At 46.2% G+C, this 26,249-nt stretch overlaps 3 protein-coding genes and 13 non-coding genes across 18 annotated transcripts; 15 read left to right on the forward strand and 1 right to left on the reverse strand.

Moving 5' to 3' along the window:
• Positions 1-375: 375 nt before the first annotated feature.
• LOC108052772 (helicase domino) lies at positions 376-18,936 on the forward strand. 3 transcript variants are annotated; one of them, XM_017135250.2, is made up of 15 exons: positions 376-587; positions 1,175-1,808; positions 1,871-2,180; positions 2,388-2,640; positions 3,199-3,303; positions 4,411-5,208; positions 5,420-6,656; positions 6,912-7,098; positions 8,317-8,453; positions 8,515-8,701; positions 8,939-11,035; positions 11,604-11,822; positions 14,491-14,526; positions 14,596-17,649; positions 17,713-18,936. In XM_017135250.2, the coding sequence occupies exons 2-15, from the start codon at positions 1,186-1,188 to the stop codon at positions 18,178-18,180; spliced, it is 9,711 nt and encodes a 3,236-aa protein (XP_016990739.2). In that variant the 5' UTR covers positions 376-587; positions 1,175-1,185; the 3' UTR covers positions 18,181-18,936. The 3 variants fall into 3 exon arrangements, with proteins under 3 accessions (XP_016990739.2, XP_016990738.2, XP_016990737.2); XM_017135249.2 differs by lacking the exon at positions 3,199-3,303 and having other exon boundaries at positions 377-587; positions 17,713-18,129; positions 18,475-18,936; XM_017135248.2 differs by lacking the exon at positions 3,199-3,303 and having other exon boundaries at positions 377-587.
• Positions 2,215-2,323, forward strand: LOC123037014. The gene has a single exon (XR_006417304.1). It is a non-coding gene; the product is annotated as a small nucleolar RNA Me28S-Am2589 (small nucleolar RNA).
• On the forward strand, positions 3,752-3,882 carry LOC123037027. The gene has a single exon (XR_006417320.1). It is a non-coding gene; the product is annotated as a small nucleolar RNA psi28S-3316 (small nucleolar RNA).
• On the forward strand, positions 3,895-4,005 carry LOC123037029. Its single transcript, XR_006417322.1, has one exon. It is a non-coding gene; the product is annotated as a small nucleolar RNA psi28S-3316 (small nucleolar RNA).
• On the forward strand, positions 4,052-4,194 carry LOC123037019. The gene has a single exon (XR_006417310.1). It is a non-coding gene; the product is annotated as a small nucleolar RNA psi18S-841/snoR66 (small nucleolar RNA).
• LOC123037013 lies at positions 5,244-5,352 on the forward strand. Its single transcript, XR_006417303.1, has one exon. It is a non-coding gene; the product is annotated as a small nucleolar RNA Me28S-Am2589 (small nucleolar RNA).
• Positions 7,142-7,272, forward strand: LOC123037028. Its single transcript, XR_006417321.1, has one exon. It is a non-coding gene; the product is annotated as a small nucleolar RNA psi28S-3316 (small nucleolar RNA).
• LOC123037025 lies at positions 7,286-7,421 on the forward strand. Its single transcript, XR_006417317.1, has one exon. It is a non-coding gene; the product is annotated as a small nucleolar RNA psi28S-3316 (small nucleolar RNA).
• LOC123037022 lies at positions 7,448-7,586 on the forward strand. Its single transcript, XR_006417314.1, has one exon. It is a non-coding gene; the product is annotated as a small nucleolar RNA psi18S-841/snoR66 (small nucleolar RNA).
• Positions 7,608-7,740, forward strand: LOC123037024. The gene has a single exon (XR_006417316.1). It is a non-coding gene; the product is annotated as a small nucleolar RNA psi28S-3316 (small nucleolar RNA).
• On the forward strand, positions 7,773-7,912 carry LOC123037020. Its single transcript, XR_006417311.1, has one exon. It is a non-coding gene; the product is annotated as a small nucleolar RNA psi18S-841/snoR66 (small nucleolar RNA).
• Positions 7,933-8,062, forward strand: LOC123037026. Its single transcript, XR_006417318.1, has one exon. It is a non-coding gene; the product is annotated as a small nucleolar RNA psi28S-3316 (small nucleolar RNA).
• LOC123037021 lies at positions 8,100-8,239 on the forward strand. Its single transcript, XR_006417312.1, has one exon. It is a non-coding gene; the product is annotated as a small nucleolar RNA psi18S-841/snoR66 (small nucleolar RNA).
• Positions 8,755-8,864, forward strand: LOC123037011. Its single transcript, XR_006417300.1, has one exon. It is a non-coding gene; the product is annotated as a small nucleolar RNA Me28S-Am2589 (small nucleolar RNA).
• A 115-nt stretch (positions 18,937-19,051) lies between the features above and the next one.
• On the forward strand, positions 19,052-22,855 carry LOC108052767 (protein PTHB1). Its single transcript, XM_017135241.2, has 8 exons — positions 19,052-19,305; positions 19,369-19,842; positions 19,958-20,091; positions 20,149-20,822; positions 20,883-21,383; positions 21,486-21,652; positions 22,081-22,210; positions 22,273-22,855. Exons 1-8 carry the CDS (start codon positions 19,052-19,054, stop codon positions 22,810-22,812), a joined length of 2,874 nt encoding a protein of 957 aa, XP_016990730.2. The 3' UTR covers positions 22,813-22,855.
• Positions 22,856-24,554: 1,699 nt separating this feature from the next.
• LOC108052764 (antigen 5 like allergen Cul n 1) lies at positions 24,555-25,463 on the reverse strand. The gene is made up of 3 exons (XM_017135239.1): positions 25,329-25,463; positions 24,876-25,270; positions 24,555-24,816 (listed from the first exon to the last, which is right to left on the reverse strand). The coding sequence occupies exons 1-3, from the start codon at positions 25,461-25,463 to the stop codon at positions 24,555-24,557; spliced, it is 792 nt and encodes a 263-aa protein (XP_016990728.1).
• Positions 25,464-26,249: the final 786 nt, after the last annotated feature.

A 26,249-nucleotide genomic window follows, 5' to 3' on the forward strand; every position in this document is an offset into this window, starting at 1 on the left:
ATTTTTTTTTAACCTTAATACCGTCTTAAGTCTAGTACAAATTATAACAAATTAATTTTTATTATTTATATAATTATTGGTAAAAATTAGGACAAGCCAAACGCTTATGTCAAGTACAGAAAAATTTCAATTGTATGTTTTTAGTTGCGCATAAAATTACAAAATTAAGAAAGAAAATATTGATAAGTTTTAATTTGCGGCTTAGAGAGGAAATTGAAACAGAGGCTTAGAAAATCTTATGCCAAAGTATGAGGTGAGTAAGGTGGTAATTTTATCTTTCGACATTTGTCATATATTAAACGCTAAAATGTTAGTATTTTATCAACGTTAAACGAGGGTCACACCAAAACGGCTCTGCTTTGGCATATCTCGTTAACGGTCACACCAATTTTCTTGTTGTTTCGAACACGAGCGGACGTGCTCGCGCACTTCTGCCAGAGAATATTCCAATAAATGTGCAAGAAATTCAGTGTCGATTGGAGTCCAACGATTGTGGCACATTTTTCACAACGCATCCGCACCATTTTCAAGCCCGGATGCCGTGCAGAGATGCTGATATCTTGTGATTAAAATTCTCCCCGTCTGAGGTACGAAACAATATGAAAAAAAAATGTCTGCCGCGCGGAGAATAAACGCGCACACCAACACAAAGTAACGACGCCGCCATGCAGATGTATATGGTTGTCCCGCTCTAGCAGCCGGAATTTGGCACCCCGCTTGTATCTGTGTTAAATGCTTATTTTGAGCGTTGATATCTGGTGAAAATTTTAAATTCGTGCGAACAATAGAAAAGGTTGTGCAAAGAATATCGGTTTTCTGCATTTTCTTGCTGAAATCGGAAAAACACGCGTGTGTGTGAGACATGGAAAAAAACCAAGACGCAGGGTTGCATTTTTTTGGGTTTCAAGGGGTGCATTTTGTGTGATAAGCTTTTCCTTTTTTTTGTTTTGAGATGACTATGATTTTATTTGCTCAGCACTTCTGATAATGGATATTACGCAGCGCAAATGTTAAAATTATAGTCATAGAATTAAATAGGCTCTAAAGTCTGACCAGGGCTGCATCATCGGAACATGTGCTCGGCGGCGACTTTTCTTTTTTCCCGCCAACCGTTGTCATTTTAAAATAATACTGGGAACTCAAACCCCCTTCCCCTCTGATGTTGTTCTTGCAGATGTCTCAAACATGAATGAAGGTAATTCAGCAGGAGGGGGGCATGAAGGGCTCAGCCCGGCCCCTCCTGCTGTGCCAGACCGCGTAACTCCACATTCAACGGAAAAATCAGTTTCGACAGCCAAACCAACGACCATAACAGGAGCAGGATCTGCAGCAGGAGCAGCAGCCTCGTCGGCCACCCGCCATTATCACCATCATCTAGCGAACCAAGCAAAAGGAATCGCTAGCAGTAGCAAACAGAAGCAGCTACCCAGTGCGCAGCTGCCTGTGCCGCTGTCGCCCTTGCCGCAACAACAACAGCAAACGACAGAGGCAACGGCAGCAGCAGCAGCAGCAGCAACCGCCCACACCAACCCATCCGCCTCCACCAGCACCACGAGCACCATAGAATCCTCCGTTTCGCCCCCACAGGCCAAGCGTCAGCGTTTGGACAACAACGAGGACAGGACAAGCGCCACCAACATTGTTGGGACAGCCGGGAGCAGCAATATTGTAGGCTCTTTGCTCCCTGCATCGGTGGCCTCCAGCAGCGAGGTCGGTGGGCTTTCGTCCACGGCCCTGCAGGACCTGAATGCCCTGAAAAAGCGCATACTCCAGCAGAAGTTGCAGATCTTGCGTAATCTTAAGGAAAGGTGAGTTTCTCTGCGATGGTCCTTCTTTTACCCATTTAAGACCCTTCCGATTCCATCACCAGGCATCTTGAAAATGTGTCCGAATACTTTTACCTACAAAACGGCGGCAGTATGATGGACTACCCTGCGTGGCGCAAGAAGACACCAACCCCGCAGTTCATCAGCTACAGTAATGCGAATCGTATAGATCAGCTGATACACGAGGATAAGCCGAGCACATCGGCAGCAGCAGCAGCTGCGGCACAGAATCAGGCCCAAAAATATACCACCCACCAGCCAGCCATTGTGGATGCTTCATTGGTCGACGGAATCAGCACAGGATCGACTGCAGAATCACCATTGGATGGCATCAGCAATAACACTGTTAAAACGGTATGATTCCTTAGATAAATACCCACATAGACCAACCATTATGATGTTAAAAACAAACTGAGTGCCTTTATCAATCTATTTTTGATTGATTCTGGTTTTTTAAAGGGATGTTCGCAGTTGCGAGGCATTTGTCTGAATGAAGCACAGAAATTCCTATGTTTTTCAAGTTTATAAATCCTGTACTAATTCCCATTTTAATGTTTACAGAATACGCAATCTCAAGTGCCAAGCAAGATTGGCAGCAACACAGCCTCAAGTCCCGCAGCAGCAGCAAGCAACTCGTCCAGCACAGTCTCAGGAGCTGCTGCAAGTGTCACCTCCACTACCACAACTGGGTGTTCGACGGAGGCGAGTAATGTCCTGCCACCAGAGGCGGAAATCAAAATCCCAGCCGTTGGAGCCACACCAGTGGCCATTTCAACAAAGCTACCCGCTGCGGTTGTTCAGCTAACGCAACAAGGTAATTTCACCGTGTTCATGATCGAATACTCTGGTCTCTCTCATTGTTATGAACCCTTTTGTGTTTCTGTTGTGTTTGTTTTGACCAAACAAAATTGTATTTTTCGTTGTTATAAACTGTTATGTTCGTCCCAATATTTATGCCAAATTCAACTTGTAAAATCGATGCAAAAACATTAGCCAACTGCATACCAACTCCTGTAACTCCGAAACTGAAACTAAATCCGCGCCAACTGCCAACGCACGTCTTGCACTAAAATCTTATAATGTTATACCAATATTATATTGTGGTCGCCAAAAATTGTGCATTACTAAAATATAATACAACATAAGCTAACTAAACTCACAAAATGCAAAGATTATTTTGTTAGTTTATCACACAAACAAACACCTACTAATCACAAGCATAACTACATACCCGATTAACCCGTACTGCTGTTTATTATTTACAATTTTATTTATTTTCCTATTTCTGTTTCCACATTAATGCTGCCTACATCCTCCTATAACGCACACACTTTCAACTCACCATAATTGTATCGTTATTGTTATAATATAGGTCACATACCCGGTAGACCTTTAGGAGGTCGTCACGGTATGGTCTTCGGTCAAATACCTGCTCCTCCTGCTGCCGTAGGAAATCCTTCCGTACCTTTGGTGCCAGGTGCTTATCGTTCGCAAACAACAAAAAATATCAAAAATCTTTCACAGCTAAAATTCTTTTGTTTTGATTTCCATTCTTATTTAAACCAGTTTGTGTGTTAACTATTGAAGCATTTTATCATTTGCCCAGCAAAGTAGTGCATTTATTGATGTGCAAAACGATTATTTTTCAATTTGTAAATTTTCTAGAATTGGTGTTATTGCTCTTAGTTTTGATTGGTAAATCTGCTTAATACTTTGATTTCAGTTTGAATTGATAAATAATTGATGAATGTATAATTTTATTGATTGCGTTGATTTGTAAGCAAGTTAGCCAACTTAAGCATACTTAGTAAATTAGAGAACGCGTCGATCTTTAGGACTCATCACACTGCTTGGGCTCGTATCTCAGCATCTAAGCCATCTAATCATCCACAAACATTATCATTAGTTTTAGTCTAGTTTTATCCCGCACCTAAAAGCGTTTTCTTGTCAGCCCGTGAAATGCTCTTGAAAATCGTAGATGTGTGCAAGAGCAAAGCTCAGTTGCAAGTGATTCGGCCTTCCTTGATGGCAGGTATCCATATAGCTGACTACAAATTATCCCGGGAAATGCACCTAAAAGCGTTTTCTCGCCAGCCCATTCGAAAATCGTAGATGTGTGCCAGAGCAACCGTCGCAGTTGCATGTGACTTAGATTCACGAATTTAAGTTGGGCTCAATTCGTATTTGTATCAATCCGTATTTGTATCATAAACTAGGGTGGGACAGGCAAGCGCACTCTGTGTCACATCGATATCCAGCCTCATGTGATGACAATTTGTAAGCTTGCTAAAACAAAGCGGTGCTTCGCTTATCCATGTGGCAGCGAATTTAATCCCAGCTGCCGCATTGAATTCGAACTCCACACTGAGACTAAGTTTGCATGCAGTTCCCACCTCTTTCATTTAGCAACCGATTCGCAAACGATCTAATGTTCTCATTCTATTCTATTCATTCATTATTGCTTTCCTGGTAGATCTTTCCTACTTGATGCACTTTCCAGCATGCCAAGAGTTGATCTTTTACCACCGTCTCATAGTTCAATATTCATTGTTTTAATTAATGGTTTTTCGGCTTCTTTTCCAAGGTGGCACTCCGCTGTTACCCTGCAATACGTCAGTGGGATCAACGGCGCTGCGACGCCCCCAGGGTCAAAGCAATGCTACAGGCGCATCCACTTCATCCGGAGGAGGAGGAAGTGGTACACCCACACCACTCTACACAGGAAATGGTCCGGCAGCGCTGGGCGGTAGCGGAGTCCTCACGCCTGGCACTCCCACGTCCGGCAGTCTGCTTAGCCCGGCGTTGGCCGGTGGCTCTGGCACGCCCAACAGTGCCGCGCAGGAGTTCTCGTTCAAGGCTAAACAGGAGGTGTACGTGATGCAGCGTATATCGGAATTACAGCGAGAGGGATTATGGACTGAGAGGCGCCTGCCCAAGCTGCAGGAGCCCAGCCGCCCCAAGGCCCACTGGGACTACCTCCTCGAGGAGATGGTTTGGCTGGCGGCCGACTTTGCACAGGAGCGCAAGTGGAAGAAGAACGCGGCAAAAAAGTGCGCCAAGATGGTGCAGAAATATTTCCAGGACAAGGCCACCGCCGCCCAGCGCGCGGAGAAGGCCCAAGAGCTTCAGCTAAGGCGTGTGGCATCCTTTATTGCACGCGAGGTGAAGAGCTTTTGGTCGAATGTAGAGAAGCTGGTGGAGTACAAGCACCAGACGAAGATCGAGGAGAAACGCAAGCAGGCGTTAGACCAACATCTCAGCTTTATTGTCGACCAGACAGAGAAATTCTCGAAGCAGCTGGCCGAAGGCATGAATAAGAGTGTGGCGGATACTCCCAGTCTTAATTCCAGCCGTCTTACCTCGCCCAAGCGTGAGTCTGATGGTGAGTTTTCCTTTGATACGGTATTCCCGTAAATTAAGCACTTGATGATAAATTACACACTGAAACGTTGTTGTGGTCTATTTTTGAACACTTTAATGTTACCATAGGATGGTCGCATTTGCGAGGCATTTGCCTGATGCATTTACTTCCTAGTTTATTTGGTAATTAAAGTTTAAAACAAATTCTAATTATTATATTTTTATTTTTATAGATGATTTCCGACCTGAGTCTGGCTCGGAAGACGATGAGGAAACCATCGCCAAGGCCGAGGAAGAGGCAGCCGATGTTAAAGAGGAGGTAACGGCGCTGGCCAAGGAGTCTGAGATGGACTTTAATGACTTCCTCAATGACCTTCCGCCTGGCTATTTGGAGAATCGTGATAAGCTCATGCAGGAGGAGCAAAGCTCGGGCATTAAGACCGAAACTCCCGATGACAGTGATGATAGCGAGTTCGAGGCAAAAGAAACTAGCGATGATGATGAGAATACCATCAGCAAGCAGGAAGAGGCCGAACAGGAGATTGACCACAAAAAGGAGATTGATGAATTGGAGGCGGACAACGATCTCTCAGTGGAGCAGCTGTTGGCGAAATACAAATCGGGCAGAGTCAGTGACCAGCAGCCTAGTCCTAAACGACGGAAGCTGGCGACTCGCGAGCCAGAGCTGGACTCGGATGATGATTCAACGGCTGTTGATGACTCCACAGACGAAAGCGAAGTGGAGGCTACCGAGGATGAAGAAGATCTTTCTACTGTTAAAACTGACACTGACGTAGAGGAGCAGGACGAACAGGAGGACGGTCTTAAGAGTCTGTTGACGGATGCTGATGCTACTAGTGGAGCTGCTGGAAGCGGCAGCACAGGAGGAGCTAGCGGCAACAAGGACGACATGCTAAACGATGCCGCCGCTTTGGCTGAGAGTCTTCAACCTAAAGGCAATACCTTGTCCTCCACTAATGTGGTTACGCCAGTCCCCTTCTTGCTAAAGCACTCACTGCGTGAGTACCAGCACATCGGACTCGATTGGTTGGTTACAATGAACGAGCGTAAGCTAAATGGTATCCTGGCCGACGAGATGGGTCTGGGCAAGACCATTCAAACCATTGCCCTATTGGCTCACCTCGCCTGCGCTAGGGGTAACTGGGGGCCACACCTCATTGTTGTGCCTTCATCTGTGATGCTCAACTGGGAAATGGAGTTCAAGAAGTGGTGCCCTGGCTTTAAAATACTCACCTACTACGGCTCTCAGAAGGAGCGCAAGCTGAAGCGCGTGGGCTGGACTAAACCGAACGCTTTCCACGTATGCATCACGTCCTATAAGCTGGTGGTGCAAGATCAGCAGAGCTTCCGCCGCAAAAAGTGGAAGTATCTAATCCTGGATGAAGCGCAGAACATTAAGAACTTCAAGTCTCAGCGTTGGCAGTTGCTACTTAACTTTTCCACTGAAAGGTTAGTATAGGGCGCTTGGGATTGCAATTGCTTTGCCTACCGGCCAGCACCAAAAATCAGTAACCATGCGATTGCTAAACTAGCATGGCGACTACGCTTGGGTGCTAAAATTAAATTCGCTATAATGCCGCATACTAATCCAGAGCATGCTAACCTACCCTAGAATGCTTGTGGCCTTGTTTCGAGACAGATTACCAAAAAGCTCAATCTTCTTATTGAATTTAATAAGTTCTTATCTATTTTTTATTTTTATAGACGTTTGTTGTTGACTGGAACACCACTGCAGAACGACTTGATGGAACTGTGGTCCTTGATGCATTTCCTAATGCCGTATGTGTTCTCATCGCACCGCGAGTTTAAAGAGTGGTTCTCCAACCCGATGACAGGAATGATTGAAGGCAACATGGAGTACAACGAGACTTTAATAACGCGTTTGCACAAGGTAAAGCATAACATTAAATTCAAGATTTAGTTATTGGGTTTTTAGCACCTAAAAGCGTTTTCTTGCCGGCCTTTTAAATGCTCTTGAAAATCGTAGATGTGTGCCAGAGCAAAGCTCAGCTGCAAGTGTTTCTGTGTTCTTCCATAACAGAATTCTATACCGCTGACTATAAATTATGTTGAGAGTTTGCACCTAAAAGCGTTTTCTTGCCAGCTCGTTAAATGCTCTCGAAAATCGTAGATGTGTGCGAGAGCAATCCTCACAATTGCAAGTGAAATTAGTTTTTAAAAAATAACTTTGTTCCATTTTCATTGTGAACATCCTCTATAAGAAAAAAAAGTATGTTTTTGGCAAATGCACTCTGTGTCACAATGATTTTAAACCACATGTGATGACAATTTGTTAGTTTGCTATATCAAAGGGTTGCGTCTTATCCATGTGATCAATTCCCATTCAGGGCGATTACATTGAAAACGCATTTTACATACCAGAAATAAAACTTTTCATGCTGCACCTAAAAGCGTTTTCTTGCTAGCCTGTTAAATGCTCTTGAAAATCGTAGATGTGTGCAAAAGCAATATTTACAATAGCAAAGGATTTGGGTTCTCGGAAAACGCTAATCCATTTATATTGGAAACAATTTTTCTTTTCACAAAAGTCTGTAAATTAGGCTAGGCAAATGCACTCTGTGTCACATTGAATAATAGCCACGTGTGATGACAATTTGTTAGTTTGCCATATTAAAGAAGTGTGTCTTATCCATGTAATCTAGCTCTTATATGGGCGATTACATTGAAAACTCATTTTACATTTAAAAACAAAATATTTTTTCTTTGCACCTAAAAGCGTTTTCTTGTCAGCCTGTTAAATGCTCCTGAAAATCGTAGATGTGTGCTAAAGCAATCGTCGCAATAGCATGTGATTTTAGTTCTTTGACTCTAATCCGTTTAGATTGTGAACAGTATTTTTGTAAGACTAATTTTGGGATTTTGAGCCGTTTAAGCAAATGCACTCTGTGTCACTTTGATATTTAGCCTCAAGTGATGACAATTTGTTAGTTTGCCAGATCAAGGAGATGCGTCTTATCCATGTGGTCAAATTTTAACCAAGTTGCTCACATTGAAAACGCCCCTAACACCACCATATTAAACAAATATTTTCCGTAATTTTAAACTAAATGCGCAGTAAATAGCATATTGTCTTTGTTTTTACGTGCAGGTGATTCGTCCTTTCCTACTTCGACGCCTCAAGAAGGAGGTGGAAAAGCAAATGCCAAAAAAATACGAGCATGTGGTCATGTGCCGTCTGTCGAATCGCCAGCGCTATCTGTACGAGGATTTCATGAGTCGCTCCAAGTAAGTATTCATGTTTCACATGTGATAAAAAATTGTTTACCTAATAATTTTTCTCTTACAGAACTCGGGAAACTCTACAAACAGGAAACTTGCTGAGCGTCATTAACGTCTTAATGCAGCTGCGGAAGGTGTGCAACCACCCTAATATGTTTGAGGTGCGTCCTACCATTTCCCCATTTCAAATGGCGGGCATTACATTCCACACGCCCCGTCTCGTCTCCGACGTAATGGAGTATGATCCGTTAACGGTAAGTCAATGAAGTTTCCTCCCAACCATTTTCCTCGGTTTTCTTTTTTTTTTTTGAAAATGATGTTAAACTGTCACTGATAGTTGGGCTTAATCTATTTTGGAGAGAGTCGTAAACTTTTCCCAGGATGTTCGCATTTGCGAGGCATTTGTCTGATTCGATTATTCATGAAAATAATTTTTGAATAGTAAGGCAATAAATAAATCAACTAATTTGTCAATACTCTAATTCTTACAGCAAATCAATCTTGAGACGGTAAACCTCCTTCTGCTGCATCTGGAGCAAACTATGACCGCCTACGTCTCGCACAAATCTCGCCTGCTCGCACCGCCCCGAAAGCTTATTGAGGAGATCGATACAACTCCCCAACCGGCTCCCCGTTGTCCTAACGGAAAATACCGCTTTCACATTCGAGTACGAAGTGCTGAGCTGGCACAGCGCATCAAACTGAATGCGGTAAGAGTAGGAGCCAGTCCGGCCATGCGGATGGAGGGCTCAAAGATTGTGCCAATGCGAAGTCTGCTACCAAGCGGCAGGGTTTTGAAAAGAGTCAGTGGCTCTATTAACCCCGTGAATATTGCGCTGAAACCAGTGGTGATTAACAGCGTGGTGACAACGTCATCGACCGCAGCCTCTTCTCCTACTGGAGCCTTAAGTGTACTTAGCAACTCTAAGTTGCTGGGCTCACGCTCACAAATAAATGCACCAACGCCCGCAAAAGTAGCAAAGACGATGCAAGACGGAAAGCCATTTTTCTACCTCACACCAGCAACGAATTCTGGAGCAGCAGGCGCCCGCCTGACACTGACAAGTAAAACCACAGCGTCGGCGGCCACGACGAGTTCCGGAACAACAGCAACTGCATCATCTACTACTGCCCAACAATTGATAAGGGAACCCATTGTTAAAGATCTAGCAACGCATGTGAAAAGCACAGCACAAAAGCAAAGCATTGCTAATGGAAAAACGGAGCCCGAGGAGGAAACTGAGACCGAAGATCCCTATAAGGTACAGGAGCTGATTCAGATGCGCAAGGAGCAGCGATTGGCTTCGCTGAAACGAATGGCAATGATAAATCGCCGACGCAACGATGCCACTCCCATATATGGCGAAGACTGTCGCGGAGCTATCCAGCGCTGTATGCAGGCAACGCGAACACTGAAGCGATCAACATGGCAGACGCGTGGCTACGCCAACTGCTGTACGGCCATGTTGCATCGAGATGGCTGGTCACTGAACCACTTGCTAAAAAGCTTCGAAGAGAGATGTGCAGAGCTTAAGCCCCTATTTGCCAACTTTGTGATTTATGTTCCTTCCGTGTGTGCGCCGCGCATCCGACGCTATGTGCAAAATCTTGCATCGACGCACTGGCAGTGCGAACGCAAGATCGAAGACACTGTGGGTCAAGCCCTGCTGCCAAAGTTGGCCCTACTGCATCCAATCATTTCGGCAATGACCACTCAGTTCCCGGATCCGCGTCTCATTCAGTACGACTGCGGTAAGCTGCAGACTATGGATCGTTTGCTGCGACAGCTGAAGATTGAGGGGCATCGTGTACTGATATTCACCCAGATGACCAAGATGTTGGATGTTTTGGAGGCTTTCCTCAACTACCATGGCCACATCTATCTTCGTTTGGATGGATCCACGCGTGTTGAGCAACGGCAGATACTTATGGAGCGCTTTAATGGAGACAAAAGAATCTTCTGCTTTATCTTATCCACGCGGTCTGGTGGAGTGGGCATCAACTTGACGGGTGCCGATACTGTGATCTTTTATGACTCGGACTGGAATCCTACCATGGATGCACAGGCCCAGGATCGATGTCATCGAATCGGTCAGACACGAGATGTCCACATCTACCGACTTGTCTCCGAAAGAACCATTGAGGTTAACATCCTCAAAAAGGCAAACCAAAAGCGGATGCTAAGCGACATGGCCATCGAGGGTGGCAACTTTACCACTACATTCTTTAAGAGTTCCACCATCAAGGATCTCTTTACGATGGACCAGAGCGAGCAAGACGAGACAAGTCAGGAGAGGCCGGATAATAAGGATAAGATTGTGGCTACGACAACCACAACAGTTGTCGACACGGCAACAACGGTTGTGGAGACGGAGAAACAATCTCTGCGGGCTTTTGAGCATGCGTTGGCCGCCGCCGAGGATGAGCAGGATGTGCAGGCCACAAAGACGGCCAAAGCAGAGGTGGCCGCAGATCTGGCCGAGTTCGATGAGAACATTCCTATTTCTACGGAAGAGGCGAACGCGGAAGGAGGCGCTCAGGTAGAACTTAGCAAGGCCGATCTGGAAATGCAGAATTTAGTGAAACAGGTATGTTGATGGAAAATAATGAAAAAGAACATGGGTGCCTTTAGTGCCTGTTAATATGTTGATCATAACCACAATAAGAAAGTATTTACAAATATTTTAACAACCCGTTTCGAAATGGTTGCAGTCCTTGCTTTTTATATTGAATAGCATTTTTATGCGATTTCGGTGAAGAGAGGATTGCGCAGACAAATTTTCCTTCGGGAAGTAGACTTTCAGACATAGTTGAGGTGACAGCCTACGCCACGATTGTATCACTCAAAGTCTAACATTCCTATTTCCTATTTCCTATTGTTTGAAGTACTGGTTTTGGCATACTCATTAAAATTCTGGCATTACTTGCAACTTATATTGGAATCCGCATTTCAATGCTGTTTCGATGACGCAAATATTGCCAAGAGTAACCTCTTCTTGAGGAGGCAGACCTTCAGACATAGTTGAGGCGAAATAACCCACGCCACGATTGTATCACTCAATGTCTAACATTTAACCTTATATGATTACAATGTTTAAAGAATACTTAATAAGATTCCAACATACTAATGATTTACACTTTCTTATCGTCACTCAGCTCTCACCTATCGAGCGTTATGCCATGCGCTTTGTGGAAGCCACTGGAGCAGCGTGGACAGCGGAACAGTTGCGAGCCGCGGAAGCCGAACTAGAGGCCCAAAAACGTGAATGGGAGGCCAATCGCCTGGCGGCCATGCACAAGGAGGAGGAACTGCTCAAGCAGGAAACGGAAGCCGAGGAGATGCTCACGTACAGTCGCAAGGATTCGAGCAATCAGGTTAATAACAAACAAGATTCCACTTCAAATAAGCGACAGTTAGTGAGGGCAAATCGGAGCCGATCAGCTCAGAAGTTGAGTAGGAGTGTTAGTAGCCATAGCAACAGTAGCAACAGCAGAAGTAAGAGATCGGCTCCAAGTCGGGGTAATCGCCAGAGCAGCCACAATTCAAGTGCTCCGGTGGGGTCAGGACTAGGCACAGGGAAGAGGACGGGGGTAGGGGTCAGCAACAGTAACCGAAGCAGTAGTAACAACAAGAGGGCTACGACGGGAGGCAAGAGTAAAGTTGCCGCAACGCCAGTTCAACGGCACACCCGTCTCCACTCGCTGGGCGCGGTCCACATGGCCAATGTTCTCACACCGCCCACTAGAAAGACAACACGCACAGCTTTGGCTGCTTCTGCAGCCGCATCCGCTCTAGAGGATTCTTCCTTTGTCACCGAAGAGCGCCCCAAACGACAATCAGCCAATATTGCCATGAGCAAAATGTTGAAAACTCCTCTCAAATCCAATGTGGCAGCTAACATCAGTCTAAAGACAACTCCACCCAAAAGGGGCCGAAGAGATAGTGTTGTCGTGGATGCAACACGCAGAAAACTGCTCGAGAGGAGAGCTACCATAGCAGTTCCTTTGAAACATATGGAAGATGACAGTGAGGAAGATGAAGAAGAAGATGATGATCAGCAGAAGTCAGAAGAAGAAACCGAAGACGATGACGCAGTTGCCACTGTGGATGAGGAGGAGGAGACAGCTGGCTCGGCCCTTGAGGAAGAGACCACACAAACCGAATCGCAAACCTATGATGATGATGATGACGAAGAGGAGGAAGCCGATGAAGAGGAAACGGTTGATGTTGATACCGAAGACTCCGAGGCGGATGTCAAGTCCAGCTCCACTTATGGAACGGCAGATGACAATGGAGAAAGAGAAGCCGGCAGCTTGGATGGCTGGGATGCACACGATCAGGTGCAGGACACCACCATGACTAGTTCTACATACTACAATGTAAGCGAGGAGTCGGACACGGATGAGCAACACGATGGCAAAGCAGAGGGCAAGGAGCAACCGCAGCATTCGGATAAGAGTGATGAGAGCGAAGCTGTTGGACACACGCCCCGAACTCGTTCGCGCGGCTCGGTTAAGATAAATCTGTGGACCCTTGACATGAGCCCTGTGGTGAACACATTGAATAGAAGTAGCGCCAATAAAAGCGTCAAAAAGACTCCCAGAAACGAGTCCACTCCGAAGGAATCTCAGAGTGAGCCGAGGCGCAGGATGGCCCAGAGAATGCCGATAAAGAAAGACGACACTAATAACAAATCCGTCAGCAATGCCAACACCTTGCATCGGTGGATAACCAAGTCCCCCAGGGTAATGCTCAGATCCACTCCTGCAGCTGCCAGCTCTACCTCTTCGCCAGCAGCTAGTGGGGTTTCAGGAGCAAATGTGTCCTCGAGCGGAACAACCAGGTGATGATGTTCATTCTCATCCCTCAGCCAGTATTATCAGCTGTGTGTGCTGTGTGCGTTTTAGTGGGCGACGAATTCTTCGCAGGGAGACGGGTTCCTTCTCGCGCTGTTACTACTGCCAGGTGGCTGCTGCCAATTGATACAAAACGAGTATTTATAGACTGTAACGAGTTTCCTTTTATCATATGAGCTAAGTTAGTTAGGCGGCGGAACCAATGCGAGAGTCTAGGATAACAAATTCAACTTAATTCGGTCAAACAGACCGATCGATTGTTCGAGGGGCTATGGTCCCATGATATAACGTAGAAGATAGCGTAGATATAGGTCACCAAGGAATTCATAACTTCTGGGTTAACGTTGTAAGACATCTCAGATTGTACATAGAAGTATCTAGAAAACTTCAAGTATCCAGCATTTGACTGTAAGCATCAAAATTACCACATCCTCGATTGTTGTTGTTAAATTATGTTTGTCAAAAATCCAATCGAGAACGCAGAATGAACACTCTTCTCCCAAAAAAACTGCTTTAGTTTGTAAGCCTAGGTGTACTATAATAATTGTTAAATATTTTTGCATTCTATAATTTATTTTGTACTCTAACTTAAACGAATAATTAACAATCTAAAGACTATGAGCATAGATTGACTAACCAATAAAACAGAACTCAATTCGTATGCTTTAAAAAGTATAAAAATCCAATGATTGTGTAACAAGATAATACCTATAAAAAAACTAAACAAAGCAAAATCTGAAACAAAACTAAAAGACGTTGTGGTTTTTATTTACGGACTAATTTCGTGCGTTGACCCAAAGAAAAAAATATTTCCTTCATAGAAGATGAAAGTTGGAAAAGAATAAGCGGAGATCATTCAAAGATTGTTAAATATTATTTTCTCTAATCAAATGTAGAATTCTGTTTTGGTGTCGCATCTACAATCCAATTATCACAATTAGTCGTTACGAGTCCCTCTTAAGTTACCCTTTTCAACCCTCTAAGCGCCGTACGAAAGATAGAAATTGTTCGGAATGAAAGCTACAACGCCATAAATTTGATAATTTTCAATTCAGTTAAAATCGAAAGCATTACGTTCAATAAAAAATAGTTTCTAAGCCAACACCAAAACAGAGTTGCTATATCTTGAAAATAATGTGGAACGTCTATTCTTTTCTTTAACTTTCTTGGAAACGTTCTGGTCCAGGTCTGGATATCGCGCAACACCATGGAACAGATGCCGGTAAGTTAAAGCGGTTGAGCTATATAACTTAAAGTTCATAGTGCTAATCTTTTATGATCCCTTGATTAGATGTGGTGTCCGCCCACACCGCCGCAGGATAACGATAATGATATCTATATCGACTATTCGCTGTCGTTCATGTACGAACTGGAACCCATTGCGGAAATGGATCTGCCACCAGTCTACGTACGCAAGGAGCACAAGCGTTCGCGGACGGATGCTGGGTACGATGGTAGCAGAAGGCCAAATAAGATGCGACGGGAGGATAACTACGTGCCTCCCAGATCGCTCTTCGATCGCCCAACTCCCCAACTGGCCCGTTTGCGTCGCGAATTGAAGAGCCAGCGCTTCCGCGGCAGCTTCAAGCCAAACTCACCGATTCCAGGGCTTAAACCTCAACTGCCGGCTAAACCTCTTACCGAACCGGAAGCCATGGCTGAATGGTGCGTCTTCGAGGATATTGCCATTCTGCACGTGCTGGTGAATCTACAGGGACTACCTTGCAGCCTGATGCTACTTTCACCGGGCCAGACGCCCAACTGGGATCTCGTCTCCGAGATGGTCAACTTCTGTTCGAAGACCTACCGCTCGGCAAGGCAGTGCCGCTGGAGATACGAGACCCATATTCAGCCTCGTGAGGAAGGAAAGGTGGTGGAGAGTCCCAAGAAGCAGAAGAAGCTTAAGCCAACTCTGCGTAATGAGTACCTGAAGAGTCCGCTGCGATATTTGCGAACCACCCAAATGTACGTAAGCGATAACAACGCCTCATTTTATAAGACGATGCGCTCCCGCTTCGACAGCATCAAGACGGCTTACCTAAAGAAGGCACCGCCTCCAAAACGCCAGTTTAGTGCTCCCAGCCTAATGAATCCGAAGCACATGGAGGTGCTGCAGGAGTTCGGCATCCAGAATTATGATCAACCGGTGCCGCCGCAGAACATTGCGGCCATGAAGGCGAATAAGATTCGAGAGAAGCAGCGTGGACAGCAGATGTCGCAGCCTCCAGTTGGAGGGGGAGTAGTTCAGCAAGTGTCACAGCAATCGCAGCAACAACAACAGCCCGCACCTCCCCCACCGCAGCAACCGCAACAACAAGTAGTCCAGCAGGTGCAGCAACAGCAGCAGCAGGTGGTGCAGCAGCAACTGCCCACTGTTCCGACCGTTCAGCAAACCTTGCCGGTTCAACAGACCGTGGAGCTGGTGCAGCAGCAGCAGCCCAGTACCACAACAACGGTGTCTGTTCCCGCCGCTGGTCAATTGCAGCAACTTCAGATCCAGCACTTGACTAGTTCCAATGTTTCGCCCGGTCAGCCGACCGCCATTCTGCTTCACCAACCGCAGCAGCAGTTGCGTACGCATCCTGGCCAGGCGGGCCAAACCACCACACAACAGCTGGTCAAGACTATTGTGGGCACATCCTCCAGCCTGACGGCAGGTCAGTTGCAACAGCTGGCCCAACAGTCGGCCGCCGCTTCTGGTGGACAGTCCAGTGTCAGTGTGGTTCTAACCACGCCAGTCCAGACTCTTCCAGCAGTTGTGCAACCCCAGATAGGCTCCGGCGCCCAGATTGTGTCTATATCGTCACAGACACTGCCGGTGAATAGTTCCCCTCAGCTGGGCAGCATTGTTCAGACGCAGTCGCTGCCCCAGGTGGTTTCGGTAAGCACTCTGCCCACCGTGGGCACTGTGCTTACCACCACCGCCAGTCAGCAGCAACAACAGCATCAGACCACAGCAGTTACTACTCTAAATACGGCCATGTTGCGTGGCCAGCGGATTGTGTCGACAGGCGCAGGAAATACCCTGCAACAGCGCACCACAGCTGGCGGACAGTCTATTGTATCCATGCCGAATTTGGGTCAAGGCGTGAGTCCGGCGCAGTTCCAGACGCAGCTCCGTTTGGCAGCGGTCCCCACGTCTCCAGCTACTCAGACCACCCAGCTGGTGACTACAAAGGGAATTCCGGTAAGCGCTCTACAGCAGGGAGGAAAGACCACGGTGATACCAGGTGCTCAGCAACCAGGAGGAGCACACATCCAGCTCTACCGGCAACGCAGCTTAAAGGTTTTGCAGACGACAACTCAGGCGGTGCCCGGAGGATCAGCTGGTGTCACAGCAGGCGGCACTGCTAATTTGGTGCAAGCTGGAGGTACCATAATCCAGGCTAGCAACATGGCAGCCCACGTGACCAGCCAAAAGGTGGCCGTTTCAGGTATGCCGGGAACTTCCACCACTGTGCAGGCGGGCAATGTGGTTAGCAGCGTCCAAATGCACGGCCAGGCCAGGACGCAGTTTATCAAGCAGATGGCGGCCGGCAAGCAGCAATTGCAGCGCCAAGTAGTGTCCGCCGACGGAACAACCACCACTGCCGGAGCCGGTGATATGTTGCTGGTTAAGCGACACAATATTCTGGCCGCCCAAAAGGCGCAGCAGGCCTCTGGAGCGCTCTTTACCACCAGTGCTAACCAACAACAACAACAGCAGCAGGGCCAACTGCCAGTGGCCGGGCAGCCTCAGCAGGTGACCCAGCAACAGATCGCCTCACTGGTAAAAGCTTCAACGGCGGCAGCGGCTAGCGGAAGCAGTGTCAATGCTGGCGGAGTTACGGTGTCGGCCACAAATCCCACTGTCCAGGCGGGAAGCGTGAATATGACCCTGCCGCAGCTTAAACCAGGCAGCCAAATCAAGGTTACCATGCCCAATCAGATGAGACACTTGCAAATGCAACAGCAGCTCACGATGCCGCGTAAGATTAGCCGTATGACGCAGCTGGTCAATGCCAGTGGTCAGCCCACTAATATAGTGACCACCACTGGTTCCCAGCAGCAGCAGGGAGTCACAGTCTCTGGCGGCGGCACTTTGCCCACAGTGGCTTCCCAACAACAACAACAGCAGCTTCAGCAGAAGGTGGGCGGCGGAAACAGTGTTCAGGCCCAGTTGCTACATATTCAGAACACGAAGGCGCTGCCAAATTCGGTGACCGTGCAGCAGATCCAGCAGGTAATGCGAAGTGGCCAACAGGGAACACTGGCCACCACCAACCTGGTGTTGGGTAAGACGAGCGTGGGCCGAGTAATTCCCGTGTCGGTGGCGTCTCAGGCCAACCAGCGTCAAACTATACAGGTGGGTTAGCTCTAAAAAAAATCCACTGAACAAATCAATTAACTCGATCTTCTTTATGTTTAGGTGGTCTCAGCTGCCTCCGCTCAGGCTCTGGCTGCGGGGAATCTGCGCACCCATGTCGCTGGTCCGGGCATTGCCAATGCCCTGAAAGTGGCCGCCTCTGGAGGAGCTGGAGGTCAGACCACGCAGCAGACGCTGATTGCTGCACTTCAGCATAATCAGCGGCAGAACGCCAGTCCCGTCCGATTGCAGACCACCGCAGGAGGTAATCTCCTAGCAGTTGTGCAGCAACAACAGCAGCAGCAGCACTCGAGCATTGCAGGACCCACAGCTGGACCAGCAGAGGTGATGACCATCACGCAGACGACCACCACCTTGCCCACAGTGGGCAGCTTGCAGCAGCAGCAACAACAGCAGCAGCAACAACAACAACAGCAACAGCAGCAACAGGGAGGCATATCGCAACCCACAACGCAACAGGTACGCAAGCTGGTGCAAAAAAAGATACTGATACGCAGCGAAAAAGAATAACGCTCGAACAGGGCCGCCAGACCCCGTCACCGGCGGAGCATCTTGAGCATCACCTCCACCGCCACCGCCACTGCCACCTACAACACACCAACTCAGATTCAAATCCCACAACCACACCAATATCAAGCACCACCAACTCAGTCAACAGCCAATCAATCTGATCCTTTCGAATTTCAAGATCGAACAAATCTCAATAGCTCATCCCACGCCGATCCTCATGCATTCAATCAGTCAGTCAGTCAATCAGTCAGTCATTGCTAAATTGATCTCAATTTCTGTCGATTGGTTTTGCAGCCATGAGCGAATGGCGATCGATACGATCCGATCTAACCGCTCGCTCTGGAGGATGATGAGCTGAAGGTGAGACGTTGAAGACGACGACGATGATCGCTTCAATCAGCTCAAGGCGTGGCCGCCGTATTACTAATCTTACTGATCCATAGATATAGCCCCTTAACATAAGCGGCAATTAATTGTAATCTATTCATATTACGGTCCTAGTTTTACCGAAAGTAAAGAGTGCCTAGTTCGTAGGCTAACTGCTTTAAATTCAACTTGTAAATCGTAGTTAACTAAGGTCTCAGCCCTCAATTCCCGTAGTGCAGTATGTACATTCTTAAATCTAATTCAGATCTATCAGATACTACATAAATACCCGTAATTATCTACCTATAATCATTTAGTTTTTATTTACAAATAACTTATGCCTTAGAATAATGAACAAACGCAAATAAAGAAACTATGTAAAAACCAAAATTATGAATGTTTGGCGTGTTGCCGTATCATGGATACTTAAATGGTTGCCATGGAAACCTTTTCCCATTTAGCCACAACAACTGGAGCTATTGGAGTTCCATAAATCAGTTGCAACATGTCGCTGTTTAATGTCTGCAGCTGGTGGTCAGCCCAGTGCTCCGATCCTGGAGAGGAATACGATGTGGCCAGTCTGCTGTGCGCCCGCTTTGGCCTGGAGACTCAGGAAAAGGACTACATAATTGTAGGCTCCCAGACCGGACAGCTGAGTATCTACTATCCGCACCGCAGGGGGTTTGATGCCACCGACCTGCTCCTGGAGACCCAGATGGTGGCTCCCATCCTTGGGCTTTACGCTGGCAAGTTTAGTGGGTGAGTTTGAAATGGATTTAAGCGGAGGATTGCATGACTATGACTGCTGCACTTATAACGCAGAAATGTTCGTAATGAGAACACCAATCAGTTGGGTGTGCTCCTGCCCAACGCTATTGTTATCTACAATGTTGTGTCAATCGGAGGACTGGCGGACCACGGTGCCCAGTTGCGCCTCCAGTTGCAAGCGGAGCACAAGTTCCAGCGCGTGTCCTTTGGTCTTTGCCAGGGTCACTTCGGCCAGGTAAAGGGACGGGAGTTCTTTTGCGTGGTGCATCTGGATGGGACCCTGACTTTCTATGAGCAGGATGGCATCTCCTACGAGTGCCGGTTCCCCGGTCATCGGGCACTTCCTGCTCCAGTGGCCTACTGCGAGCGAACCGATAGCTTCTTTCGGTTCAGTGCCACCTGGGATCTGCAGTGCTACAGCTACCAGGATCTGTCCCACTCGCTGGTCACCAAGAGCAGCTACCAGCCCACCTGGACGCAGTGCGTCGGCGAGGGTATTGTCGATATGCGGGTGGTTCAAGTAAAAGAGTGAGTACAGAATTGTTTCTGGATTGGTATGCGGAATATCGATACCTGAAAGTATGCCACACTTCTTTAAGTCGCGGAGTCTTAAGATCTAAATTAATGGTAATGTTTAATGTAGGAACTGTTCCTATATTATGATCCTGGGCGAACGAAACTTTATTTCACTGGACGACAATGGAAAATTTAACTTTATGCTCAAGCTTGACTATGCTCCAAAATGTTTCACCAGCTTTGTGGTTGGCTATTACTGGGGTGAGTATTCCATTTGATTTCTTCCATAAACCCTATTTGACAAAAATCTATTTCAAGAGCCCGGAGCCCGCCTCATCACAGCTATCATTTCGGACTCCTCCAAGTTACATCTATATGAAGAGGCCAACATCATTTGGGCTGCACAGTGGCCCAACCAGTTGCCTGCACCAGTGGCCATACAGCGCTCCAATGTCCAGAATCTAGCTGGCGGAATAGTAACATTGGGCGCCAGTGGACAACTTGAAGTGGGCTACCTCGGCGCTGATCCATTTCAGTTCCAAGTGCAACCCTTGAACGTGGAGGAGTTGAGTTTCTCCCAGGCGCACAAGGAACTACAGCAGCTCGAGGACGAGATCAAGGAGGCGGTGGATGTGCGGGACATGGATGCCCTCAATCAGCAGGCGGCCGATCAGGTGCGCCTAAGTTTCAGCATCCAGACGGAGGCCAGCGATGATTTGGACACCCTGCTATTGGATGTACCGGCAGATGTGGCTGTCAAGGAGTTGCCGTCGGCCAAGGGCTTACTGCGCTGCAAGATTAAGGCGGAGCTGGCCGAATTGCAGCTGGTGTTCCAGACGCCGAATGGAGTCCGTTGCAGTCAGGATACTTTGAGCTTTGTGGATGTGCCAGCGGGCACAAGTAAAGAGCTCAAGTTGGACTTCTATATTGCCGAGTTGTTGCATGTTCATAGTACCAAAGTGGAAGTGGTGGCCTCCTTTTTGAGTCCCAGGGTGAGTAGAAAGCGATTGGTACAATTTTCGGATGCTGATCCTCTTCCAAATCTTTTCTAGGGGATCCCTCGTGTAATTCAGCAGAGCGCCAATCTTCCTCTGTCCATGTTCTATCGCGTGTGTCAGCCTCAAAAGGCAGCCGGGATCAAGCTAACCTACAGCATAACCAGTCGACATGTGAGCCCCAAGTTGGCCACCTTTTTCGGGGAGTTTCTGGAGGAGCAGAGCGATGCCCATGCTCTGGGACTCCAGTTGCTCTGTCCGGGTCTTGAGAAACAGAGTGAAATAATCACCGTGGTGGCTGCCAAGAACTCCAATCGCTTTCGCATACAGTCCGACTACGTGGAGACCTTCGGCATGATCCTGGAGCGCGTTGTGGAGAGAACTCTCAAGCTTGATAGCTCAGCGGGTCTGATCAAAATGGACAAAAAGAAGCCGAAGCGCGGAGTACTCAATCGCTGTGTGGAACGCCTGATGGCAGCTCCCTTTCTACCCGCCCAACCAATCCTCCATCGCATTGATGTCCATCACGAAACCCAGCAGAGCATTAGGAAGCAAACGGTGAGTATGGAGTAACTTTAAGCGAATTGACCTTTAACAAATTTTATTTATATTTGTATAAGTTATAAAGGTTTATTAAATGTAGTTCCTTTTTATTCACAGGACCAACTGGAGGATCTGTGGCAGCAGTTTAAAACCCTTCAGCGCCAACTCCAGGAGCAATCTGAGGGCGAGCCCAAGGAAGCCATAACTATGGAAATCGAGTCCAACTACGACCAGCTAATCCTGGAGGGCGACAAGCTAGTGGAGATACGGCGTGACGAACGCAAGTATGTACACATGGGGTGTTCGATAATTACCCTTATACTAAGTGTTTCCTATTTACACTACCACTACCGCTATCAAACCCACTGAAATAATTAACATGCTTATACCCATCACTAGTCAAAGAATGAAATATATATTTTTTAGTTAGGAATTATAAAAAATACCTTTTGTTCCAAATGGTTGTATACCTTTAAATTGTCAGTATCTATTCCCGTTTCTTAATTTCTTGCATTAAAATTTTAAAAACTTTAATATTAATTTGAGAATTACAATTAGCTAATTTGAAATAGTTTTAAAACTTCCATTATACTTGTTAAACTACTATTTATAATTTTTTTTAGATTTTAATATCCTAGCACATTTAAAGTACACGGTATCCCCTACATCGCAATAACTAAAATATCCTGCCAACTATTTTTATCGATTTCAGACAGCGCTGCGACCTCAATTGCGCCGTGTCATTAGCCAAATGGATAATTCATGCTTTGAACCTGGAGGAACGTGTGGTCAATGTTGTTAACTCAGTGCTAAGTGTGCCCATCGAGGACTGGACGGAATTGGTAAGCAATTTGAAAGTAAAATTTAAAATAATAAAATTAAATTACGCAAATAATTATTACAGAGCTGGGAAGAATCGATGGCACCCGGTATTGATATGCTACATCATTTTGGGCCGCTGACCCGCTCAAAATCCACGTCCACCCACGGATTACTGGATGCCAACTCTGGATCCAGGGACAGTTTTGATTACAGCCGGTTTAGACGACACTTTGCCACTCTTTTCGACCGGATTGTAAGATTGGCCTCCTCCCCGATGGCAGCTTACCCAGAAAAAGTTGCGGAAGAACCCTCGGCGGAGGAGAAGCCATCGCCGCCACAGCAGGTGGATGAAATCGGAAACATGCAGCGTATGCTAGGAGAGAAGGGCTTGCCACTGGCTCCTCCAAAGCGTAAAACCAATTTGAGCAGCTCTCTGGAGGCAGTGGAAGACGATGAGGAGTACGACGAGGAGGATCTTCGCGAGGATGTGGGCTACCGCAAGGAATATGGAGCGAGCGACCAGGAGAACGCAACCAACAAGAACCGATCCGAGTGGGTCAACGAAGACTTCGAGCTGCCCACCACCGAGGAGCTGTTTAGCGACCTGGGCATCTGGTGGTAGACAGTGAGGGGTTTCCAGGTCCAATAAACGTGCAAACTGTCAAAACAGAGATCTTTATTGGCTCGCTCGCGACTCGACAGAATGACAGGCCGACAGCTGCTGGGTTCGAGATCTGCGATTCTGGCGGCGATAAAGCTTCGTAATCGGAATTTGCATAACCAGCAACGACAGCCAGCCATCCAGAATCTGTGGGAGTGCGGAGATTTGTGTGGACAGGACAGGGCAGGACAGAAACAGGAAAGCAGACTCGTTTATGATGCATTGCCGCAGATAAAGAAAGATAAAAGTCAGGGCAGAGGCTTCACTGTGGCCCGTTTGAAAGTGGGCAGTGAGTGGAGGAAGGAATGCACAGAAAAAAATGGTGTTATTATTTTTTAAATATTTTTTTGTTTTGGCATTTTATATCTAAATATCCATCCAAAGCTGTTGATATCCACCTTTTTTATTTTAAATTCTTAAAGGATTTGATTTCATTTTTTTTAGTTCATAGCTTTGTTTTTAAATTGGCTCACCGGTTTTAATGATAGGCTCTAATTACATTACTAAGCTCTGCTGTTCTAACTGCTTATAATAACATACAGGCAAATATTGTATTTTTTTCCTGTGTGCAACTCTAGCTGAGACAGCTGCTGTGAACCCTTGTTTGCTCCACATGAAATCCCACACATGGGGAGCTGATTTATAGGAGTCACTGTCTGATCTAGGCTTCAGCTGCAGTGGCTGGACCGTAAATTGCCCACAATTGACTGCAGGAATGTCAGGTCTGTCCTTAGGACTGGAGTTGTATCTGTTGCCAAGATTGGAACTGAATCTGTCTACGTCACTGGGTGCATTGAGCACATTGTTTATGCGTGACTCGTGGACAGAATGTTATTTTTCGCAGCTGGCTCATTGATGAATTAACTGCCTTTTAATGTGATCCTGAGCAATTAAAAATTAATTTGCGGTTTGATGATGGGACATACAAATCATCGTTTCGATAAAAACAAATGCAGGATAGGTCAGTCACATGCAGCGAAGCGTGAAAAGTAACCGATTGCACCTTGGGCAAAAGGAGATTAATTTGGAAATAATATTTTGTTTTATGGAAATTAACGTTTAGCTAAATGTTTTGAAAAGTTTTAGGTTGATAAATAGTTATTCCAAGCCCAATTTCCCTTCAAGATATATACAATATCCGTTGGTTCAAAAATATGTGTATAATTATATTTTCTGCGACTTGCATAGAATAGCCTGTTATAAAAAGCTAATTGAGCCTGAACCTTTTAATTAAAAAAAGGTTACTGCAAATTAAGCTTAATCCCAAAATCCACAAATAAATAATACCTGAAATAATTAAAACGATGAGTTCACATCAAATTATTTATTTAATATATTTTGTGAGGTATCCACATAATTGATTTACCAAAACTTCATACCGTTTTTTTTGTAATCTTAAATAATTACGTGCACGTATGAGTTAAAATCTTTTTATGAGTAAAATACGGCTGAGATTTCTTTTGCCCGAACCCAGTGTCCGAGAACCGCTTTTGATTGTTTCCGTAAACATTAATAAATGAGTGCCCGCTGAATTGGAAATTAGCAACAAGCCAAATTTAGCAGCCGGAACGACGATAAAGAAAACTTGACGTATCAATCAGGGGGAGCAATTGTCGAAAGAAAGTAATAAAAATGAAGGTGTTTTGATTAGGTTCATTAGATAGAATTTATTGTAGTTTGGTATTTATTATTTGGTTCATTAGCTAGTACAAATTATAGTTGGGATTGTACTGCTCCCTGATGGAACAGAGAGCGGGGAATTCCGGGTTGCTGCCCGTCCGGCATTCGGAGGCGGGTTCTCCGGCATTATAAACAGGCACTCCGATGGCATAGACACTGGCGTAGTTGCAGGCGGTGTTGTAGATGTAGAGGAAGGGGTACTGGGGATTGGTGAAGCGCATCATGGCACAGCCCACATGGGTGTTCCGGTCCACCACCGTTTCCACAAAGTGTCCGTACTTCTCACTGATAAGAGTAAAAGGAGTTAGTGGTTTAGGTCAGTGGGGAGATCCCGGACGACTTACAGATTCCTGGTGAGCTTAAAATCGGTTATATAGCTGCTGTCGATCAGCTTGTGTTCCCCGAACCACAAACCCATTGACTGATCCACCAGATTAGTCACGTTCATCGGCCAGTTCCGGGGGCGATCGACCCCGCACAGATTCTGACCCAAATTCCGGAAGCGGTAACTGTTGTGACAGTCGTCGTGCTCCAGATAGCAGGTTTTCAGGTTCAACGTGGCCAGGTACTCCAGTTCCGCATCCCACACCATGGTGGCCATGCGAGTGGCCGGGTAATATCCAGGCAGTGATCCAGAGGCTATAAAGTTCCTCCGCTTGTTATGCTCATCCACGATAAAGTTGCGGTAAGGTTTAAGGTCCACCATGGTGGCATCCGGAGAGCAGCTCTCATGGAACTCCTAAAGGAAATATATGTCATACATCAGGATGTAAAGAGGACTTATGAGCTTTACTTACCCCATCATTATTGCAGGCAATGTGCACCGTGTCATCTGGACACAGTTGCGGATCGCACCAGGACAACGGCTGGGAGATCACAACCCCCAAGATTGTCAGCAGACAACTGAACATTAGGTATCTTCCGGTCTCCATATTCGCTGGATCTCACTGAAGGCTTGAACGCAAGTGCAAGTCCTGACCACCGTCAAGGCGATATTTATAACGAAATTTTGATTTGCAAGTGTTTATTTACGGCGGGTGTTTACCAATCTCGATTCCAAGCCCGACTTCGATTCCGAATCCGATCCCGATCTCAATCCGAAAACGAAACCGCAGCTTGAGACAGGTCAAGCGACGTTTTATGAATCATTTCCATTTTCGGGGGCCGTTGTCTTTGTCTCAATTACAGTCTGTGTTTATGTTTTTATCTTTAAAGAGCGTTCACACCGAAACTTCAAAGTGCACGAATTCTAGGAAAACTCGAGCAATAAGCTCCCGAGAAGCCCCGAGGGAAGAGTCTCCACTTTGTTGGCACGCGGCTCCCTATCCAAAAATAGACTGTTTAACTAGATCGTTAATCTCCGAGTTGAGTCAAGTTCAAGCTAGAGAAAGCCAAGTAGACGCATTTAGTTGAGGTTTGAGCTTTCGTTAGGTTGGTTAAAGTTGTACGGACCGGTGAAAAATAGGGAAACATCTGTTGTATCATTACCCATTGTTATTGACAGATACTAATCTAAAAAATAATTGAAAATAGCTTGTAAAACATTTAAGCTGGAGTACATATTATAAACACTCAACATTGGTTTTAATCATTTAAAATAACGTGGTCTAAAGAGATTCAACATTCAACTTGAGTCAGCGTGGGTGTTTCACACAGTTCAGTGACTTCATTATTCTAGAGTTTCCAGTCTTTGACACTGACATTGACCCAATTGATGA

The sequence above is a fragment of the Drosophila rhopaloa genome, unplaced genomic scaffold (genome assembly GCF_018152115.1).
Source record: "Drosophila rhopaloa isolate 14029-0021.01 unplaced genomic scaffold, ASM1815211v1 contig_115, whole genome shotgun sequence".
Taxonomy (NCBI): Eukaryota; Metazoa; Arthropoda; class Insecta; order Diptera; family Drosophilidae; genus Drosophila; species Drosophila rhopaloa.

What these genes read in the sequence shown, in the direction of transcription:
- LOC108052772 (XM_017135250.2), top strand. Translation starts at nt 1,186, where the DNA reads ATGAATGAAGGTAATTCAGCAGGAGGGGGGCATGAAGGGCTCAGCCCG. An exon ending in TGCAGAATTTAGTGAAACAG is followed by an intron (nt 11,036 to 11,603) that starts GTATGTTGATGG and finishes ATCGTCACTCAG; the next exon opens with CTCTCACCTATCGAGCGTTA. An exon ending in GCAAGGATTCGAGCAATCAG is followed by an intron (nt 11,823 to 14,490) that starts GTTAATAACAAA and finishes GTTCTGGTCCAG; the next exon opens with GTCTGGATATCGCGCAACAC.
- LOC108052767 (XM_017135241.2), top strand. Translation starts at nt 19,052, where the DNA reads ATGTCGCTGTTTAATGTCTGCAGCTGGTGGTCAGCCCAGTGCTCCGAT. An exon ending in CGGGTGGTTCAAGTAAAAGA is followed by an intron (nt 19,843 to 19,957) that starts GTGAGTACAGAA and finishes TGTTTAATGTAG; the next exon opens with GAACTGTTCCTATATTATGA. An exon ending in TCGAGGACTGGACGGAATTG is followed by an intron (nt 22,211 to 22,272) that starts GTAAGCAATTTG and finishes TAATTATTACAG; the next exon opens with AGCTGGGAAGAATCGATGGC.
- LOC108052764 (XM_017135239.1), bottom strand. Translation starts at nt 25,463, where the DNA reads ATGGAGACCGGAAGATACCTAATGTTCAGTTGTCTGCTGACAATCTTG. An exon ending in TTGCCTGCAATAATGATGGG is followed by an intron (nt 25,271 to 25,328) that starts GTAAGTAAAGCT and finishes TATTTCCTTTAG; the next exon opens with GAGTTCCATGAGAGCTGCTC. An exon ending in TTTAAGCTCACCAGGAATCT is followed by an intron (nt 24,817 to 24,875) that starts GTAAGTCGTCCG and finishes TACTCTTATCAG; the next exon opens with TGAGAAGTACGGACACTTTG.